The 22156-nt window shown below is 35.8% G+C and overlaps 2 protein-coding genes across 2 annotated transcripts; one reads left to right on the top strand and one right to left on the bottom strand.

Annotated features, from left to right (window-relative positions):
- Positions 1-4719: 4719 nt before the first annotated feature.
- On the bottom strand, positions 4720-6242 carry LOC117785476. The gene has a single exon (XM_034623524.1). It carries the CDS (start codon positions 6240-6242, stop codon positions 4911-4913), a length of 1332 nt encoding a protein of 443 aa, XP_034479415.1. The 3' UTR covers positions 4720-4910.
- An 8723-nt stretch (positions 6243-14965) lies between these two features.
- Positions 14966-16313, top strand: LOC117794135. Its single transcript, XM_034634623.1, has one exon. The coding sequence runs from the start codon at positions 14983-14985 to the stop codon at positions 16267-16269; it is 1287 nt and encodes a 428-aa protein (XP_034490514.1). The 5' UTR covers positions 14966-14982; the 3' UTR covers positions 16270-16313.
- Positions 16314-22156: the final 5843 nt, after the last annotated feature.

The raw sequence follows: 22156 nt of genomic DNA, 5'->3' as shown, positions 1-22156 counted from the left end.
AATGCGCACACGTCACATTGATTAATCGTCTCGTCTTCTCTTACGCCCCTCTCTCGCTCTCTTTCTCTTTTGCTCAGTCTAAATAATGTCTGTCTCTCTCTCTCTCTCTCTTCATTGTTGGAAATCAGAGCCTTTTGACATATACAAATAGTTTGGCGAAATGAGTTTCCTTCAAGTTGAGTTTCGAGTTCCTTTAAGAACTTATCGCGCACGTCGCACGGGATTAGTTTCTCTCTCTCTCTCTCACGCTCCCTCTGCCTCTATCTCTCTCCCTCTCTCTCAATCCTGGCTGCTCCATTTATTGACAGTTGCAATTGCTTCCACTTCCACGCTCCCTGACATTGATTGAGTTGCCTTATCTTCTCTCTCTCCTCAATCTTCTGCAATGATCCTTATCAAAACATATATAGATATTCATTTGGCCAGCTGCCTTTTGTCTTCCTCTTGCTCTGCCAATGGGAACTGCTTTGCCAATATAAATATATCGCCAAAAATTAAATTTATCATTAAAACCAAGAAACACATTTCATACACTGATTATAAATAATATACAAATTAAAATGATTACTAAAAATATTCAAATAATTACTTAAAATAACGAACATTAAGTAACAGCTTGCAAAGACATATTAAAACTTAAATATAATTTAAGCTATAATTAAAAATTTTAGGATATATTTAGAATAACTTTAATAAAAATAAAAAACAAAATAATAATTTAAGAAACGTTATGAAACATTAAATATAATATGCAAAATTAACAAAAAGAACAAACTAAAAATATAAGAAATTATTAAAATATATGCAAATTTAATTAATTTATTTAGATTTTTTCATATTTAATTTGATTATATTTTTGTATAATTTCAATTTTATATTTTTATTTTAAATTTATTATCAAATTTTAAATTAACTTACGTCAGCTGTTCTTAGTTGACACCAAATAAATAAATAAATAAAATTATTACTAAATATTTTGGAATATTTTTCAATCAAATAATATACGATCAAAAATTATGGCTTAAAATTTTAATTTAAACTCAAGATAATGAATAAATACTAAAATTAACATTATTACTTAAAAGTTTAGAAAATTGTACGTTAAAATTATTATTTATATATAGAAAAAAATAAAATAAAATTTTTAGACTAGTAATTATTTTAAGCTATCAATTAATTCATAAATTTAGAGCAAACTTTTTCTGACTAGCGCGATAATATAAAAGTAGCAATATTGTAGCATATATTTATATATTTAAGAATATATTTAATAAGTAATAATAATACTAGCTGAACAGTTACAATTACTCGAGCAGCATTTTTGGCTATTTCCGGCACTTAACCCATTTAAGGGTTTTGGCCAAAATAACACAACTGTCGGCCACTTCAACCAGTTTGCCACACACTTGAGAACCTTTCGAGCATTTCCATTCAATTTCCATTCTGTTGGTGTTCAACTGCATCCACGTGCCTCACAGCCTCACACACACACACACACACGAGCACACACAACACACACTTAGCATACTCACACCCCCACACACACACACACACCTACACACACACATGCGTTGACAGCTGTCCCCTGAGCTCAAAAGGTTTTTGCTTTTTTTTTGTTATACCCTGTGATTGTAATGTGTTCGAGTTGGGTATTTTAATGCACACACTATTTGAAATATCTCTATATTCGTGATCAGGATACGAATACGCTTTAAAACTAACAATTTCCATATGCCAAAAATGATCTGAAAGAATAGAAAACTCTAATATATAATATCTTTGAATGGAATTCGCAATTTTGACTTAAATTCTTTACTAAAAATTATAATGCATTTGAGGTAAAAAATACAATGTTTAATGAACATCACAAAACATACTATAAATTAATTTCCATAAATTAAACATAAAGCATTGAACTGAATAAAACAGACCAACTATTATTTTTTTGTTCTAAAAAATTTACAAAATATATTGTTTATATTATTATATTTATATTATTATATATTACATATATTATTATTATATATATTATAATATATTATGTATTCGCAACATTTTTAATGTTGTATTGTCTTCTAATTTTTTTTTCGATTATTAGAAAAATAAAACATTTCAAATTATACAATAAACATACTGTTTTTTTGTACAATAAGAAAAAATATCTATTAAGAATTAGGTTTTTTTTGTTATTGAATTAATTAGGAATATATAGAATTTGATTGACATGCATTAATAATTATTTAAAATTATAAATAAGACTTAGATTAATTTTTGTGAATAATAAAAAAAAATTGAATAATAATAAGAAATTAAGACATATGTTAAAAATCCTCAATAAAGAAGAAGAATAAACAATTTTTAGATTATATTTTCATAGTTCTATAATAGAATTTGAGAAATTTTTCGTATTGTCTTTTACTAAAATTTAACAGAATTTTTTAAAAATATATAAACGTTGGTTGTAACACTATCAAACATTTTACAGAGTATTTCTCAGTCGAGTTTTTCGCTGAGTCGTTGGCATACTTTTTTGTTGCTGCTTGTAGCTGGTTATCCAATTTTTGGCGCAATTGCCGAAAGGTGTGCCAAGAGGCAGACGCCGACGCAGTGGCAAAGGCAGCGGCAGAGGGAGTGGCAGAGGCACTCGAGGATCTTAGGGTCCTTGTGCTCTTGTGTGACATATTCACAGCTCAAAGAAAATCAGAGCAGCCAAAGAAGAAGAAGGCGGAGGAGGAAGAGGGAGCAGGAGCTGAAGTTGCAGCTGCCACAGGGAGTTTGTCAATTGAGCGAACAGCAACAATGGACAATGGACAATGGACAATGGCATTTACTTAAAGGCATATTTAATAGACATTTAAGGAGACGACAGAAGCCAGAAGCTAACGACCCACGCATTGCCACATCCTGATCCTGAGTTCCGAGTCCTGTATTCCGAGTCCTTTTGCCAGCTGTTGTGGCATCGTCAAAAACATTTTCCATAGAGTTTTGCATAAGTTGGTTTCTTTTCTTTTTTTTGTGTTTACGCTTCGTTGGCCAAAATAACAATGATCCCATAACCGTAACCGTAACCCAAAACATATTCAAATTTATGCAAATGTTGCAACGTTTTGTTGCAAGCAACTGCAGTGGAATTTCCAGCGAGTCCTGCAGAAACAGGTGTCTGATAAATGGCATTTAAATGCCACAACAGGATATGCGGCTGTTGTACTATCGAAAAGGTATCCCTACCTATGTACTATATGGCAACAGGGTTGCTTACAACACACACCACCCCCACTCCACCCTCTTGAAACCCTAAACATGTTTTTTGACCAAAAATATAATATAAAACAAATTTCATTTAGTCAGGTCATATAAGTATTGTACTCCAATGTACTAAATTTGTTCTCTATCAGACATTTAATTTGGATTTATGTGACCACAAAACTGCATATTTTAGTGATGGAAAAAAGTGTCTAAAAACGGTAAGAAAATAAAATATTTTACTTAGTGAAAAAAAGATTATAAGTCAGGCTAGAAAAACACTTTATAAGTAAATAATTTGTTGTTTATCAAACTTTTAATCAGGTAGTGTAATCATTATAAGTTATATAATAAAACTCAAGAAATAATCATTATTCTATGAGTTTTATTATTTTACTTATGATTATTTTTGAGCAAAAAAATAAAACTCATAGAATAATGATTTCTTTTTAATCAATTTTTTTTTTTAATCAAAAATAAAACTCAAGTTGGTTGGTCAATATAACACCTTGAGTTTTATTTTTGATTCAAGAAAATATTTGAGTTTTATTTTTGATTCAAGAAAATAAAACTCAAGAAATAATCATTTTGCTATGAGTTTAAATTTTTTTTTTCTCAAAAATAATGATTATTCCTGAGATAAATTTCTTTTGCTTAAAAATAATGAATATTTTATGAGTAAAATAATAATAATCATAAATCTTAAGATCATGGTGAAATCGCATAGATTACCCTTAAAGAAAAATGCTGGTGTATTTCACGTTTGTTTACAGCTACTAAAAGTGAATGATTTTTTCATTTGAAAAAAAAAAAAACAAAAAAAACTCAAACAGGGACAGTTACTTTAATCCAAGATTTTTAGGACTACAAAACTACATATTTTAATATTTCAATAAACATTTCTAAAAACAGAGAATAGGGCTAATATAAAAAATATAAATATATAGAAGAGAAAAGTATTTTTTAGAAAGAGTCTTGAAATCACGTTATTTACTCATAGAAGTATGTACAAAATCTGTTCTCTCTCCGACTTTTAACTGGAACATAAAATGCTACAAATATACATATTTAAATGTTTAAAAAAATGTCTAAAAACAGAGTAAAAAGTAAATATATATTTTTTGTAGTGAAATGAGTCTGCGAGACAAAATCTTAAGTGCAGAAATCTTAAGTCCAGAAAACTGACTAAAAGCTATGCTGGCTCTTAAACAAATATCATAATCTCAGATAATTATCTAAAACAACTATTTCTTTAATTTTTATTATACCCGACTCTTCATTATTTTTTTATAGAATTAATGACTTATTAGAACTTCCTTCTATCATTATCAAAACACCCACTTCTAAACTAGTTTTTATTCCAAATTGAAAAATTTTTTAAAATTTTTGTTTTCAATAAAATTGAAATATTTTATTAAGTGAAAAAAAATAGTTATTTGATGTTATTACATACATGAATTTGGAATGTGAATTTGTTAAAGGCATGTAATTGTAATTCTGCAAACGCTTTTAGCAACAAATTTGCCAATTTAATTAAACAAAATTTCTAAAATTTCTAATTATAATTTTCACATTTCCACAAGTAACAAAATAACAAGGTTCGAAAAAAAAATTGTTTTATAAATTAAATTCGACAGCCATTTTCCGGAAATGATTGTTCCATTTTATTAATGGCCAAAGGGATCCTCTTGAAAGGAGAAACTCAGACGCCGCTTGGTGGCTGCCTCCAGGATGCATGCCCCAAATGAGTCGAGCTCATCCTCAAAATCACTCGTCGAGTTGTGTCCGCTGTCGGGGCTGATGTGTCGCTGCTTGGAGCGGGATTGGGATTGGGATTTGGAGTGGGATTGTGGGTGGGAACTGGAACGGGGTGGCAGCTTGTGGGCGGAGCGTGAGGCGGCCGCCAGCAGCTTCTGTGCCGATTGCCTCACGCTCGACGAGATCTTCGTGGTGATCTTCCGCTTGCGTCGCACGACGCGTTGCCTCCTCAGCTGCAGGGAACGTCGTTTCCCCTGCCCCCCTATTCCCAATCCCGATCCCGATCCTGATCCAGGCTGTGGTGAACGCACCTCCCGCTCCTCGTAGACATCGGGCTGTGGATTGGAGGATGGAGCCGCAGCCGGAGTGGATTGCCAGTACTCGCAGAGATCGCTGGCAGGATCAAAGGCAGGACGATAAGTTGGTGAGTGTGTGACACCTGTCGAGATGAGACGCTGCTGGGGTCGTTGACTCCTAGCTCGACTCCTAATTCGACCTCCTCCTCCAACTCCTCCCACTCCTCTTCTTCCCCCTCCTCCTGCTCCTGCTCCTGGTGGCTTTCGCGTGCTCTCCAGAATGGCATCGATCATCCGCTCCAGAGTCACATCCCCCATTTGGCTGGAGCTCAAAGTGGACTCAGTGGGGGCGTGGTTGAGGGGGAGGGGAATCTGTTTCAGTTCCTGTTCCTGTTGCTCCTGTTGTTGTTGTTGTTCCAGGTAACGCGGCTTCTCGAAGTAACTGTCGGGGATTCCCATGCCGCGCAGAGCGAGCAGTGGTCCTGGAATGATCTTGTTGTTGTTGTTGTTGTTCTCAGTGATCCTGGAGCTGTAGCTGCAGTTGTAGCTGTAACTGGGCGAATACTCCGCCTCGAAGGTGGGCAGCGTGGAGGCATAAACCGTTGCCGCCTTCACCTGCGAGTGGGAAGTGGGCGTGGTCATCTGCAGTGGCGACAGAATGTTGCTGAGATCCCGGAGCAGCGGCGTTCCTCTGCCTGTGCCCGTCCGTGTCCTAGTCGAGCAGGAGGAGGAGGAGGCAGCGGGCAACGGAGTGGAGGTCAATTGATTCTCCTTTCCCATTGCCAACTGGCAACCAGGTGGCAACATTGAATGTCGCTGCTGCTTCACGCGCTGCATCAATGGCGTGGGCGTGGCAGTGGGAGTGGGATTAGGGGATGGGGTTGAGGCATTGACTTTCGCGTCCAGGTAAGAAGGACGCGGCTGGTTGACAGCCCACTTGAGCATCTTGGCAGCTGCTAAAAATACAGTAGAAAAAAACAAGAAATGACATGTTAAACTTGAGCAACAGGATCGGCAGCTAGTTAGGATCAAGGATTCAAGGATCTTAAGCATTAAGAAACTGGCTATTTAAGAACTGTCTTTTATTGTCTGCAAAAAACAAGAAAAAAAAAACAAAACAGAGGGAAACCCGTTGAACTTGTCTATGAAACGAGTTTCGAACATTTTCGCAAGGATTTCAAATTCGCACTCGTTGCAAAGAGGCAGCTGAGAGGCGCCGCAAACAATTGAAAAGCCTGGCACGAAAAAAAAAAATAGCTGATGGAACGTGCAACAAAAGGAGGCAAGCAAGCAAAGCGCGCAAAAGCTCGAGATTCTCATGATGTTTTGGATTATTCCCCAGCTGCCTCTCCCTCATGTACCTCGTCTTCCTCTTCTCTCTTCGCTCCTCACTTTCTCGTTCTCGAATCACGATCCTCGTTCTGTTTTGGGTGGTTAAAATGGTGGCTCTGGTGGCACCACTCGAGGCACCATTTAAGTTAAAAAAAAATATATTTAAAAAACTATTAGTATGGACTACAATCAAGCGAACTCGACTTTGGCAAACCCTGTAATTTACTTCAAAAAAATTTGATCGAAAAACTTTTGAGATTATTTGACTTACTAAAGCACAAACTTGTTCTAAAAATCTCGAGCAACCCAAAAAAAAAAGACATAACAATTCTCGATTGGACAGAAAAATGGATGAGAGATTTAATTAAAATTAAAAAATTAATTGAACTAAATTTATATACATCTTTAATTCACTTATTTACTGCATAAAAAGTGTTTATAAATTATATAACATTTCAAAATATATCTAGCCGCAAACGACATTTACCAATAAAAATCCAAATATGTATATTTATTTTAATCTTATCTGTATTTCAAATATTAAAAATGTATTCAATTATTTAACTGATACCTTAAATAAGGGATAAGGAGTAAGGGATCGATGAAATAAAATAAAATCAATGATATTTCAGGAATACCAAAATTTTGTTCCTTTATTTTTAAAATCTATTGACTTTACAATCTCTTGATATTTGTAGAGCACACCTGATAAACTTGAAATGCTTAGGATATACCTATAGGAACCAACATACCAAGTTTGGTATGTCTAGCTCTTATAGTCTCTGAGATTTAAAGAAGTCGACTCAATTGTTGATTATAAACAAAAATATATATATTTGATGGGGTATACCACGCTTTTTTTTACCACTACGACAAGCCTAATATACCCTTTACACAATTTATGTACAGGGTATAAAAGAGCAAATTTTGTTCAAGTGGAAAACGCGAATTGCGAATTTGCGAATCTCTTGAGATTTTGCGTTAAAGCATTTTGCGCATTTCGCCGCCACTTGAAAGTTCAGCTTTGAACCCAATCCCAATTTCAAAAAAAAAATTTACAAAAAAAAAAGGAAACCTGAACCCAAAGCCAAAGTTGAAAAGCAATCGAAACGCGACGCACGCGCACAATTTTTGTAAATTTTATGCAATGATTTTTGAATGGGGTGTTTTAATAATTAAATTTCTCACAGAACACTTCACTTTATGCCGTGCTCTTTTTGATGCTTCGTTGAATTCCCTCCATTCGAAAATGAGTTCTATACATTTATTATAGATTCCCATTATGCACTTGTCTGTTTATCTTTACCTTTTTGCTTCTCTTTCTCTTTGCTGTATAGTTTTAGACCGAAAAACTTTTTCACATTCGCACGTTATTTACAATCATAAGCACGAAAAACGAAAGTCAAATTGTTTTAAGATTAAAAAAAAAAATATCCACAAATTTTTGTTGAACGCGAAAGTCGGGAAAAAAAATGAAATAAATTGTAGCGGAAAAGAACGGTGGAACGTCCTGTCAGTGGCAAAGACGCAATGTGACTGATTCTCGCCAGGCACGACATGTTGCGTGCTCAGCTCTGGTTGAGACAACATCCACCATCCACCATTCACCATCCACCACATACAATCCATCCACCACACAGTCCATCCACAGTGTGGAAGCACAACTTCTTGTATAGGCATGCAGAGTAGAGAGAGCAAGTCAGTTGGAGAGCGTGAGAGCGCAAATAAACTGAGAGCGTAAGCATGCTAAAAGAGAGGGAAAAAGGAACGTGTGTTGAATTGGATATTAATATCAAAGACAGTTAATTAAAAAACAAGCTAAAGTTCTGCATTAAAAGCTTAAAAATTAATTTTACGGAATTAAAAGTGGAGTTCACTTAGTGCTGAGGTTAAAATTGTATAGTAGGGTGCATCGATATTTTCGAATAAAAAAAAAATGGTACCCCATATTCGTAATCTACGGTCAATTCTAAGATGTTTTTACCAAGAAACTATTGTTCTAAAATCAATTTCTAGTCCCCGCTTTTCGATTTAAATAATTTTGCGTAATTTTATTTAATTATTTATTTATTTATTTAAGCACGACTAAAAGCAGTCGGCAAAGAAAAAATACCAAGTATAAAAATTAAGTTAAATATTACAAATAAAAATAAAATGTAATATATATTATGAGCTGTAAAGAAAAAAATTAAAGTTAGTCTTTGCAAGGACGAAAATTATGTTTTAAGGACAATTTGTCTTTGTATTTGAAAGTCCTGGTCCTCACTCGAGTTTTGGTACCAACCTTGTAAGGATTGAACTAAAAATACTGAAGCTATGGTAATAATTCATGATATCACAAAAACACTTTTTTCAACTCAAAATGCGGAGACTAGGAACTAGGACTTTAGAACTATGATTTCTTGGTGAAAATATATTAGAATTGACCGTAGATTACAAATATAGGGTGCCATTTGTGATTTTATTTTTGGCCCATACAAATCGATGCACTGTATAATATAGTATACTAATTTTTTTGTATATATTATTATTTAATTTTTTTTTTTTTGGTATTTCTTTTCTTTATCCATTCAATATATCAACTCATCCATTGACCCAACTCCAATTCAATACATTATCTCATTCATTGTCCCATCTCCAATTAAGCGCATATTGATCATCTGTGTCCATATCTCATATCTGAATATTAAATCGGCTTGTGTATAGACTTGGACCAAAACCATAACTTGATCCCACATACAATCACGTACTACACCTAAGCTATAGGAACATACAAGTGCACATATCGTAATTATTTTTAAAATCCTGCCGTCTTTATATGTAAGTTCACGTTCAACTGGTTGTTTCCACATTAGTTTAAGAATATACTTCACGTGATGTTCGAATAGATCCATTTCCGTGTAATAAAAATGAAACATCAAAAGAATCATGCACAGATCGATCAAATCTGCTAAAACACCCATATTTTATACTAATTTCTTCTTTTAGATTAAAGTATGAAACAATATATCAAGATTAAAGCGAGTTTTCAACTGAAACTCAAATTGTTGACTGGTTTTTACCCGGTAATGTGTTTTTATTGTAGAATTAAACCCTTTTCGATTTCATAAAAATTCTAAATAATACATACTAAATAATAATACCATTAATTATCTTATTTTAATGTCTGCCCACAATTGGACAATTTTTAAAAATATAAATTTCTCATTATCACTGTCGAGTGAATTCTTCTTTAATATAAATAAATCACATTCATATTTTTAAGAGAGTTTATAGGTTAATTTAATTAGTATGAATACCCTTAATTTACTCAAATAGATAAGTTCTCATAACGATTAGGTAAAATTCACTTAAAGTGTTTTCCTAAGTTTATGGGCAAAAAAAATCGATACAGATAAAAAATATTACGTAATTTATTTATTATACAAAATAATTATCTCAAGCAATATTCTAATTAACATAAAAAAAAATTATTTTACCTATAAAAATTTTGAAAAAAAACAAACTTAAGTTTCCAAAAATAGTTGTAAACTTAATGATAAAAGTATTTCACATGTCTCAAAATAGAAAAATCGATCTGTAGTCATGATCTATGTAAATATGGTATATATGTCGAATATCAAGCTTATAATTTCTATTCTAGTTTTATATGAAACTCACGCCTTTTTCAAATCAATCAAAGGGAATTACGTAAGAGATGAAAGAGAAAAGATGCCGACACCTAAGAAACAATTCTCGGAATACTTAAGAATCTGCTAAAGTATGAGTTGTGTATAAGGATATGATTTGTGATATGAGAGGGAGATGAGGTAAGCGTTGAGATTCTAAATTATGGCCCATTCATTGTTGGCCAAGTTGCGAAGCGTAATACGAGTACAAGAACGAGAGGGGGGAGAGGGCCGCAAAGGTAGCACGAGCTCCTAATCCCACACAGCTGTTCAAGGTATTGGTATAGGGATAGGAAGGGGAAGGGGAAGGGGAACAGGGAGTATCGAGCACTACAACTACAGCTACAACTGGCGCTAACCGTGTGATTTAAGATTAGCCTACCTTTCGTCCTTTACCTACTTGCCAAACGTATTTTATCTTGATGTCCTTGCTTCTCTCTCCTCGTCTCCCTCTCTCTCCCTTTCCTGTTGTGTGTGTTTTGCGTGTGCGAGGAGAAACGCCCGAGAAAAAAATTAAATAAATAATGAAGAAAATGGACAAAAAAAAAACGGTAGCAAATCTGAGCGTGAAGTTGCAATCGGAGCCTCAAGGATTTTTTTTCATTTTCGCAATTTTCCTCTATGAGAAATTGCACAATTGTCGAGCAATTTATTAGTGGCAATGTTAGGGAGACGAACGGATTTCTTGCTAGGCGTTACCTATGCCCTAATTTATCTTCCCAATGGAAGCCCCCCTCCCAATTCATCTCTTCTCTCTCTCCCTCTGCCGTCTTTAATTCCCGATCTTCGGGGCAGGGGCGTTATAGTGACCAATGCGTAAAATTGGCTTTGATTCAATGCCTGACAAGACGACAGATTATTCTGAAGATCCTTGCAACAGCAGCTGCCCCTTCGAGAACAATCAATAGACTCTGTCTCAGTTTCAGACCCAGAAGCGGACTATTCTTTGACCATATCATTGATTTATTTTCAGTTCTGTCACTTTTTTAGATTTATTCATTGCACAATTAGAGCACAAACAGCTGGAACATTTCCAATACAGCTTAAAGTATTGCAATATATAGCTGGAATATATTATAAATCCGGGGAAAGAAGCTACATTTTATTCCGATATGTTTTCCGATATGTTTTACACAATCAAATGCTGAAAATGCTAAATAATTAAAAATTAAAAAAAAACAATGACTGACCCCATTCATTTTCCATATAAATTTTATCTCTAGCATTATATAACAGCTTTACCAAATTTCAGCCAGATAACATCGCTGAGGGCTTAGTTCACATAGTTATAGACAGACAATTATTGCCTTCAGCACTTTTAACCCTTTTGTAGCTCAAAAATTTAAGCAAACCATATATTTATTTTATTAGCCAAAACTTCATAAAGTTAAAAACCTATTGCGATAAAAAAATATAACAACATTTATTATAATTTTTAATATTTTTCATTTTTTTAATTTTTTTGAAATTTTGTTTTTTAATAAAATTATTCAAAGGTAGATCTATAAATGTAAATCATAAATTTACTTATTAATACTTTAGCAAACTTTACGATCAAAACTTTTTCAACTTTTAGAAAACTATTAGATGATGTTTCAATAACCTTTTAAGTGTTAGATAACAATATTGTCAGTAGTTGACAACTTGAAGAAACTTTCTATAGACCGCTCGTAAAATCCATACTATACTATATTGATAATTGTTGTTCACATAATACAAAAGGGAAACTCACATTAAATTGGATTTATGGTCCACTCGGTGTGGTCCACATCCGGAAATACTTCTGGGAGTATTTCAGAAACTAAAATCCTTTCAATTGAAATTGAACAAAATTCTATTTTCGCACAAGACAACAAATAATACATTTTTGCCAATAAATTCAGTTAAAGCACTTATACGTATAATATCTGTTTCTTTTGCACATCGTATTGTCATCTCTTTCTTTAGAGCTGCTAGCACAGCTGTCGCTGCTAGAGTTTAAATTCCTCAAGTCCAGTTACAGATTCTTGAGCCTCATAAATTTGCGCTTTAAAACGAAGGTGAATGAAAAACAAAAACAAAACAAAAATGTTGGCATCGACGCCGACGTCGCGGCTGGCGTTGGCGTTGGCAGCAGCCGCAGCAGCCGCAGCAGCCGCAGCGCAGGAAGTTGGTTCCCGAAAAAACACAAGATCAGTCGGGATCAAAGTCAGCAGCATTTTGAAAACCCGAGCCCTTTCACCAATAAATTGCAAAACAATTGCACAATTTTCCACAACATTTTCTTTTTCTCAGCCTGACAGCGGCAGCGGCAGCAGAGACAGCTACAGCGGCAGCAGAAACAGCGACAGCGGCAGAGGCGCTTGTCCCATAAACAATCAGCTAAAGGTCGGTTGTTTGTGTGCGTATGTGTGTGTGTGTGTGTGTGTTGTTCTTTTCTTGGCGAAAATTCCAAGGTGAAAGGACGCCACACGCTGCGAGAAAGGTAATTGAAAATTATGTTTTGTGGCGTAAGCAGCAAAGGAGCAGCTGGCGCAGCTAACCACACACACACACACACACACACACACACATATAGGAATCTACTGTTATCTAGACAGATCACACGATACCACTACCGATACCGATACCTTCACCATTGCCTGAATACTCGCCACTCAACTACGCTGACCAACTGTGAGATTGTATTTTTTGGTCATTGTTTTTTTGGCAACTGTTTTGGCCGCTAAATGTAAATAGAACTTGGCTAAAACAGAGCAGCATAAAGGTTCTTAGAAAATTAACACACTGCATAAAAATATAGAAAATAAGTTAAGAAAAAAGATCTCCTATACTGCTTTCCACGCTTTAAGCTCTTCCAGTCAACTAAATTGACTGGAAAATTCTACTACTTTTTGCCAGGTTTATAAGGCAGCTAAGCCTGACTCTATTTTAAGAACTACCAAAGCTAAGAAAAATGACTTTGACAATTATGTAAGGAATTCAAAATAAGGATGAAAAAGTAAGCTTAAATGAGAAAATTTAACCAAGTTGGGTGTTCCAAAGTTAGCAATATCTATTTCATTTATCCTTAAATATGTTAATATATTATATTGTTACTCTAGCGTTTCACAATATTTATCTAAACACATTTCTGAATTCTGGATCCTTTTAAATATTTGGTACAAAAATATAATGTTATTTTCGAGAACCTAGATTCTTAAATTAAGAAAACACATCTTGATTGTAAGATTGAGCTTTTTGTTTTTATCTGTTAAAAAAGTATTTAGAAAAAAAATAGGTTTCTGTATCAAAATGCGTTTAAGGATTTGATACATGCGTTGTAACTTCAAAATTTTATAAAGCTATTTAATCTATCGTATAAACTTGTTAATTGTGGTGTAGTCAGTAGTCTAAATTATTTTTTGTAAGTATAACTACTATAATTTAGTACACAGTTTATATTCCAATTGCTTTTATTTTACTTACCTTGTTTAAGCAGAACTGTTGTTGCATTTATTGCCGTTATTCTTTACTTGTTACTTCCAAGACAATGCCACCCCCACTCCCACGCACATCAGTCGCTCAGTTTAAATGGTGCTGATTGAACGCACGCTCTCACTTACACTCTCTCTCTGTCTCTTGTATTGAATGAATCGCCTTGCCGGTCGCCTGTATTAAAAGTTTCCTTACGGAAACACTGTTGCAGTTGCGCTCTGCGCTGCGCATGCCCTCACTCTCAGTACCACTCTCACCTTCGCTCTCTCTCTCTCTCTGAGTTACCGCGCAACACGTTTGCTGCTTTTCGTTCTCAGTGCGCGCAGCTAAACGAACGCCGGTCGCTGCGTTAAATCAGTCTGCAAACGCAAGTCGAACCGAACGCACGTCATTCGCAACGCAACGTTTCGAACTCGAAAAAAACGTAGCGCGAGATCGGATTTATTTGCATTGCATTGCAAAGAGTGAAATATTATTTTATTTTATTTTTTTTTTATTGGTGAAACACACACACACAACTTGTGCAAAAGGTAATTAAAAGTGTTGTACGAAAAAAAAACCGGACTATGAAAGCTCAGCATGAGCTTTTGTATTCCTTGGAACAGTGTGCGAGTATTGTGCATTCCTTCAATCTAATTGTGCATATCAAATTCAATGCAATTTCCAGTGTTTTCCAGGGGTATTTCGCATACCCATTGGCAACTTAATTGCACGGAAAAGGGGGATGCCAATGCCTGCGGCAGCGGGAGGCGTCTCATAAAATTCTTGTTTTTGTTCCGAATTCATTTTTGCTGCTTCGCTGATTTAAAATATAAATTTATATACATACAATACATATACATTTGTCCATATATGGTGCGAGAGTCAAAAAGTAGCCGCGAAAAGCGCGCCAAAAACTCGCCCGGCAACTTAAAACTGAGTGCCCAAAAAAAAAGGGCTAAAAATAAGGCTATGGAATGCGCGAACACACACACACACACAGTATCTGTGATTTAGCAGCTTAAAACTAACCGAACCACTTTGCTTCCTCCCGCACTTGCAGACACCCACAACAACAACAACAGCCAGAACCACTTCAAAAAGGAGAGCAGAACATAAGGAATAAATAAAATATAAAGAAGATGCTCAAGTGGGCTGTCAACCAGCCGCGTCCTTCTTACCTGGACGCGAAAGTCAATGCCTCAACCCCATCCCCTAATCCCACTCCCACTGCCACGCCCACGCCATTGATGCAGCGCGCGAAGCAGCAGCGACATTCAATGTTGCCACCTGGTTGCCAGTTGGCAATGGGAAAGGAGAATCAATTGACCTCCACTCCGTTGCCCGCTGCCTCCTCCTCCTCCTGCTCGACAAGGACACGGACGGGCGCAGGCAGAGGAACGCCGCTGCTCCGGGATCTCAGCAACATCCTGTCGCCACTGCAGATGACCACGCCCACTTCCCACTCGCAGGTGAAGGCGGCAACGGTTTATGCCTCCACGCTGCCCACCTTCGAAGCGGAGTATTCGCCCAGTTACAGCTACAACTGCAGCTACAGCTCCAGGATCACTGAGCACAACAACAACAACAACAAGATCATTCCAGGACCACTGCTCGCTCTGCGCGGCATGGGAATCCCCGACAGTTACTTCGAGAAGCCGCGTTACCTGGAACAACAACAACAACAGGAGCAACAGGAACAGGAACTGAAACAGATTCCCCTGCCCCTCAACCACGCCCCCACTGAATCCACTTTGAGTTCCAGCCAAATGGGGGATGTGACTCTGGAGCGGATGATCGATGCCATTCTGGAGAGCACGCGAAAACCACCAGGAGCAGGAGCAGGAGGAGGGGGAAGAAGAGGAGTGGGAGGAGTTGGAGGAGGAGGTCGAATTAGAAGTCGTGCTAGGAGTCAACGACCCCAGCAGCGTCTCATCTCGACAGGTGTCACACATTCACCCACTTATCGTCCTGCCTTTGATCCTGCCAGCGATCTCTGCGAGTACTGGCAATCCTCTCCGGCTGCAGCTCCATCCTCCAATCCACATCCCGATGTCTACGAGGAGCGGGAAGTGCGTTCACCACAGCCTGGATCAGGATCGGGATCGGGATTGGGAATAGGGGGGCAGGGGAAACGACGTTCCCTGCAGCTGAGGAGACAACGCGTCGTGCGACGCAAGCGGAAGATCACCACGAAGATCTCCTCGAGCGTGAGGCAATCGGCACAGAAGCTGCTGGCGGCTGCCTCACGCTCCGCCCACAAGCTGCCCCCCCGTTCCAGTTCCCACACCCAATCCCACACCCACTCCAAATCCCAATCCCGCTCCAAGCAGCGACACATCAGCCCCGACAGCGGACACAACTCGACCAGCGACTGTGAGCTGGAGGAGGAGCTGGGATTGGGACTGGGACTAGGATCGGGACTGGGCGATGAAGAGTTGGAGGCTTCATGTAAGCTGGATGCGATGTGGATGCACAACGAGGCCAGAGATGCCACCAAGCGGCGTCTAAGTTTCTCCCTAACTGACGACAGCTGATGGAACAGATATATATGGATTATATACATACTTTTTTTTAACATTTTTTTTTACTAAAATTAAGAGTTTTTTTTACGAATAAAAAATAAACAATTATAATATGGAAATTGAAATAAAAATGGTTTCGCTGGGTTCCTTAATGAGACGAGTTCCTGGGGCATTCCCACAGTTGTTCATAATTTTTATGACGACTTTGCTTAAACCACAAATGAGTGAAGAAACCAGCATTAAATGCAAAACAACCTCTTGAAAGTCCAACGATGCGTGGCGCATGGTTTTTTAAGTTCCATTCCAAAGGAAAACACGGGCCACATTCACTTTCCCGTTGTCCCTTCCCCCTTTCCCGTTCCCGTTACACCTTTGACCGTTCCCCGTTCTCAATTCCGTGTCCAAGAACAAGTCTTTCCCACAGCGTCTAGGTTTATAATGGGCGTTTTTATGCTTTGATAACTCCCAAGAATGAGCCGAAAGAGAGACAGAAATAATGATATTATGTGGGCCAGCTAAGTTTATTGGTCTTACAGAGTATTTTGCCTGGAGAATTTGCATGCAAGTAGTAAAGATTATCAACAGTATCGAGTTAAGCTAATTCAACAGTTGATAAAATGAAAATAAAGCAAGAGTTTGATAGCAGAAATGTAGACACAAAAATAAAGTAAATTATAAAAAATGAGAGACTAAGACTATATTTTGAAATAGTGAACAGAAATAGGTCAAATAATATTTACCAAAATGACTTCTCTGACTTCAAAAATGAGCTCAGAAACTGTGTAGAAGATTTCGACAACATTTAAAAAAAATTAAAAAAAATATAAATATTTTCACAAATATGCTATTTAATTTGATTAGTAATTAAACGTACCTTTCACGGAAAAAAAGAATTAGTTGAATTGATCAGTTATTTTTCGAGTGGTATTAATTCAAAAAACTCACATTTCAAATATGAAATTTAACGCACAAAAAATCACATGACATGTGCAAGACAAAAAAAAAGTACCGTTAAAAGCTTCTGAGAGATTTTAAGCATTTGCAATGGATTAGCTGTATTTATTAGCAACAGTCTGAAAATACTTTTGTATTAGGAAATTAATTACTCTTTAGTTATTTCAATTAATTGGATAGTGTATTGAGACACGCCTACGTGTTAGAGGTTTAAGATTTACGCAAGAAATCTGGAGATACCATGTAACTAAGAATTTATTTGCAAAAAACACTCTCAAAAATATAGCAATTGATTAAAAGATTTCTACTTCAATATGAAGCCGAAAGTCTTAAAATATTATTCTTTTGATGAGAAATTATCACGAAACTTGTTAGTTTCCTAAAGTAACTGAAAATCAGAGAAAAATTAATTTTTTCTCTTTTTAAAAGATAACAAGTTTTTACTTAAAACCCGTAAATCTTTGCAATTTCTTGGATTTTCGAATATCCTGCTGTGTTGTAGACCAATTATTTAGTTAAATGAAGTAAATAAACTGGATTAAAGTTCTCACAGCTGACAAATTACTTTAGTTCCCGAGCACTTTAGGCTGTTCAATTAACATAAATAAGTAGATGTATCACTTGAGCTGAGCCATGCCTCATTAGGCCAAAGGAGTTGGTCAAGTTATTGGGCATCTTCGGACAGTTCTTCTAATTGGTACGGCGTTAAATGAGCTGTCATAACACTGGAGGGTTATGTAAATACAAAATGCAGTGTCTATTCCCCAACCCCTGTGACTGACCAGCCCTTGTCTTAATCTTCCCAATGGCCGAGATGGGCTAACTAAAGCGTTAACACTTTTCACAGCCCTCTCTGGCGGACATTTTGGGATATACTATATGTAGGTATTTATGCATGTAGAGCTGTTAAACTTCCCAGGGTAATTGCCCAGTAGAGCGTAAAACATGTAATCGAGCGAAGGCAAAGGAGAAGAAGAAGGAGGATCAGACATCTGTTATATGACTGCAGCAACTGTAAACTACTTATATGTAAGTACCTTATGATGTAATATGTCTGGACATTGATGTAAGGTCACAATTGCCAAAAGGTCAGACAGCGGTCATCATCATCCAAATCAAAAATACAAAATATATATTCTACAGGTATTTCCAACTTGTTTCCTTTTTCCCGCCCTGTCATACCCTTTTCCCAACCAAAAAAAAAAACATACTTCCGGGTCTGGTCAACGGTCCGCGATAGTTTTTCCCTATGTCCGTTCTAAGGAACACCAAAAAAGAAGTGGAATTAGGCAAATCACAGGAATTCTCAAAAGGTTACCCCGTCGCATCTATCATTGTTTTTTATGCGTTCACCTTTTCATTGTTTCCTTTTTGGTTTTTCTTCTGTTTCTGTTTCTGTTTCTATTTATGTTGTACTTGTTTTTGGGCAGTTGCACAATTATTATCTGGTTCTCTAATGATGGGCCCAGTGTTCCCTGTCAATGTCAATGTCATTGTCACTGACGCGACTCTTGAAACTGAAATGATTTGAGAACTTGTGGGAAACCAGATTCTTATATACTTACGTTATTATTATATATTAGTTAACTACCATCTGAAGAAACTATTTTAAGATAAGACTACTCTTTGTTTTAAAGAGCTACGATAATATTGGTATATGCTTACATTACAAATTTTGTAATACCTTTAAAAAATATCTGGTATAGAATTTCTAGAGTGTGCTTTAAGAGACTACAATTTTCACTCCAAACGTTCAATTCTGACAGTCTTTTTTGAGAATAAACTTACTGCATACACGTATATATTTAATGAAATGAGGTTATAGTTTTATAGTACTTAAATTCGGATTTCTTATATATTTAAGTGTTAATTATATAATAATTTACTACTTTTCAACTTTATTTTTTGAATAAACAATTTTTTTGATATATTTTCAAATTAATTTAATATCTTGACATGATTTTCCGTAGAGAGTAATACTTTAAAGTATTTAAATCTATTTTACCTTAAAGAGTCTTAGAATTGTACTCAAATTGTATTGGTTTACGATCTCAAACCTAATACCGAATATAACTTTATCCTCTATAAATTCTCTAAAAAAAAAAAAAAAATTTTGTGTAAACTTTATAATATTTAATAAAAAAGTAGTTAAACGAATATTAAGTTAGCCTTTTTGAAATTGTTATGAATATAATTTGGAAAAAATAAGAAAATTATTATTATTATTATAGGGCAGGGTTCAACTCAAAACCTGGAGTTTCAAAGATTCCAAAGATAAAACCTGAATCCGTTTTTTTAAGCATAACCTGATAAAAATGGGCTTTACACGAATTAAAAGTGCAGTTATCAACTTTGTATTTTTTCAGAGTAGAGCAACAATAGATACGTGTACTTAAAAAGTAATTCACAGCGGCATTTGGCAACTCAATTCAGTTCAAATTCATTGAATTCTATGAAAAACGCCCCTACAATTTGCACACTTCACATTCGGGGGAAAATTCGGTAGGAAGAATAAGTTAATAGAGTGAGTGAGTGTGATTATTTTTGGGAACAATACAATGATGATCTCTTTGCCATTTGATGGCACACTTTTGTTTGGCGACAAACGGCAAATGAAAATGTGAAAATTGTTGGAAAAGTGGAAAATGGTCCATTAAAAGCGGGCACACTTTCGGCTCTAATTGCGATTTAAACGTTCGTGTCGAGTGCCAAAAATTGTAAATTGAAACAGCAACACACACAACACAAATACACACACTACAGCACACACATATATATATATATATATAGACACGTAGTGCACCCGCTTGATTTTGTTGCTAGTGACAAAAGTCGATTCACAGTCGGCGATTCGAGTCGATTGACACAAAACGCTTAACGCACCTTTCGACCCGCACTTTTTTTTCCCCGTTTTCGTTTTTGTTTCTTTTTAGTTCTACCAGGTTCGTAGTTCGAGGTTCGAACCCGAGGTCCATTTGCCGTCCGCCCGCTTGAACGCTGGCCACGCACGCGTGCCTCGACTCCTTATCGCCATAGTCATCGATTCGCTGGCGAAACAGTTGCAAAAACTGACAACGGACTGGCGAAAACAATGGCACTGACAAAACTATCTAAATATATACACTGAAAAAAAATACCAACTTCTAAAATCAAGAGCATTCATCTTAAATATTTTCTTGTTCTTAAAATATGAACATTTTAAGAACATTTTACTAATACTAAGTATATTAATCTAAGTAGTCAAAGTTCTTAATAGAAGAATAAAAATCTTAACTTATTAGAAAAGTATAAATATGTACTACATATTTCATATAAAACAATTAATTCTAAAAACAGCAAGCGCCGGTTCGAATCCCACTCCGTATCAATAAAAAATAACATTTATAAAATTACCAAGTCAGAATAAAATGTATATAAAGCTAAATTAAACCAACAAAAATCATAAAATAAATATCATGTTGAATTTTTAAATTTTTTAATTTTTAGAACATTTATTCTTAAAAATAAAACTTGGTCTTTTTTAAAAAAGGTTCTCAAACGAAAGATGTGTTTTCTTAATCTAAGAATTTTATGTTCTCGACGCATTTTTTATACAAATATTTTTAGTTTTGGGACCAACATCTTGATTTTAGAACATTTTTTTTTTATCAGTGTATGCGGTACCGAACCCCGAAGGACCTAGGACCCAGGCAGAAGGGCGGGCGTTGGTCCTGCATGTGTGCTGTGCTGTCTGGACTGTCTGCATTCGTCAGGAAGTCAACGTCAGGCCGTGCAAATGTGTAAACATGTGCAAAAACACTAGCACGGTCTCTCTCGACCAGCAGTTACCCTGTAATAGAGCTGGCAAACTATTCTATATTTTCGAAAGTTTGAGAAAAAATATTCACTACTCTCGATAGTAACAATTTGAACCAAACAACCTTTTAAGACAAGCAGTAACCCTGTAATAGAGCTGGCAAACTATTGATATTTGGTAAATTTCTTTTTTTTCGAAAGTTTGAGGAAAAATTTTCAATATATACTATACTATACTATACTACTATAGTATACATTTTTTATCAATCACCTTTTTATGATTAAATAGTATATTAAGGACACGTTTTTCAATGTCTAGCTGAAGGGCAATCATATCAGAGACATTTTGAAGTCAAATGTATAGGAATTAATGTTAAATTTAAAAATATCTCTTTGATAAAAGTCCACTTTATATTATAACATTTACATTTTTAATTTTAAGTTGTTTTTTAAATATATGTTTATTTCTTTATTTTAAAAATTGTAATTAAAAATTTTACTTTGAAACTGTATTTATAATTTTTGTATTTTTTTTTAATCATAATGGTATGTGTCTAATATAAATTGACGTTGTAATAAGCAAAGAAAAATAAGTCAAATTTTTGCTACCCTCTTTTGTCACCATACTAAATTACAGGGTATTGCAGGCAAGACCCAGGGCATTTTCGCGAGCTGCAACAATGCAACGTGAACCGTTATGTTGCCATGTCAAGAATGTCCTTTCGATTGGCACGTCCTGTTCACAATCGTGCGGGTTGCGAGTTGTGCAGTTGTGTCTAGTAATCATATCACTAATAATGCCCATTATTTAGAGAGACGAGCGTCTAGGCGCTAAGTATGCATGTCCTAGTCTCGCAGGATCACAGGATTAAGGATTCCGTTGCCGATCTAAGGCTCTAACAAGCCGTATCCTTCAACGCACTCAACTCAATGCAAGTCAATGAGGATGAGACTTTACAAAACTTCACCTGTTAACTGCGTGCCATCAATTTTCGAGTCCTGTTAAGCAACCTGTCGTCTGTTTTTCTTTTGACCTACAATTATTTGACGCATCCCGCACTCGCAAAGCCAAAAGAAAACAAAGAAAGACCAATTTAATACAGGGTATAACATGTTATTTGCAGCTCTAACCACTCATCAACATGGCCAG

The sequence above is a fragment of the Drosophila innubila genome, chromosome X (assembly GCF_004354385.1).
Source record: "Drosophila innubila isolate TH190305 chromosome X, UK_Dinn_1.0, whole genome shotgun sequence".
In the NCBI taxonomy this organism is placed as follows: Eukaryota; Metazoa; Arthropoda; class Insecta; order Diptera; family Drosophilidae; genus Drosophila; species Drosophila innubila.
The sequence above is the reverse complement of the archived record's forward strand: the minus strand, read 5'-3'. Positions and strand labels throughout refer to the sequence as shown.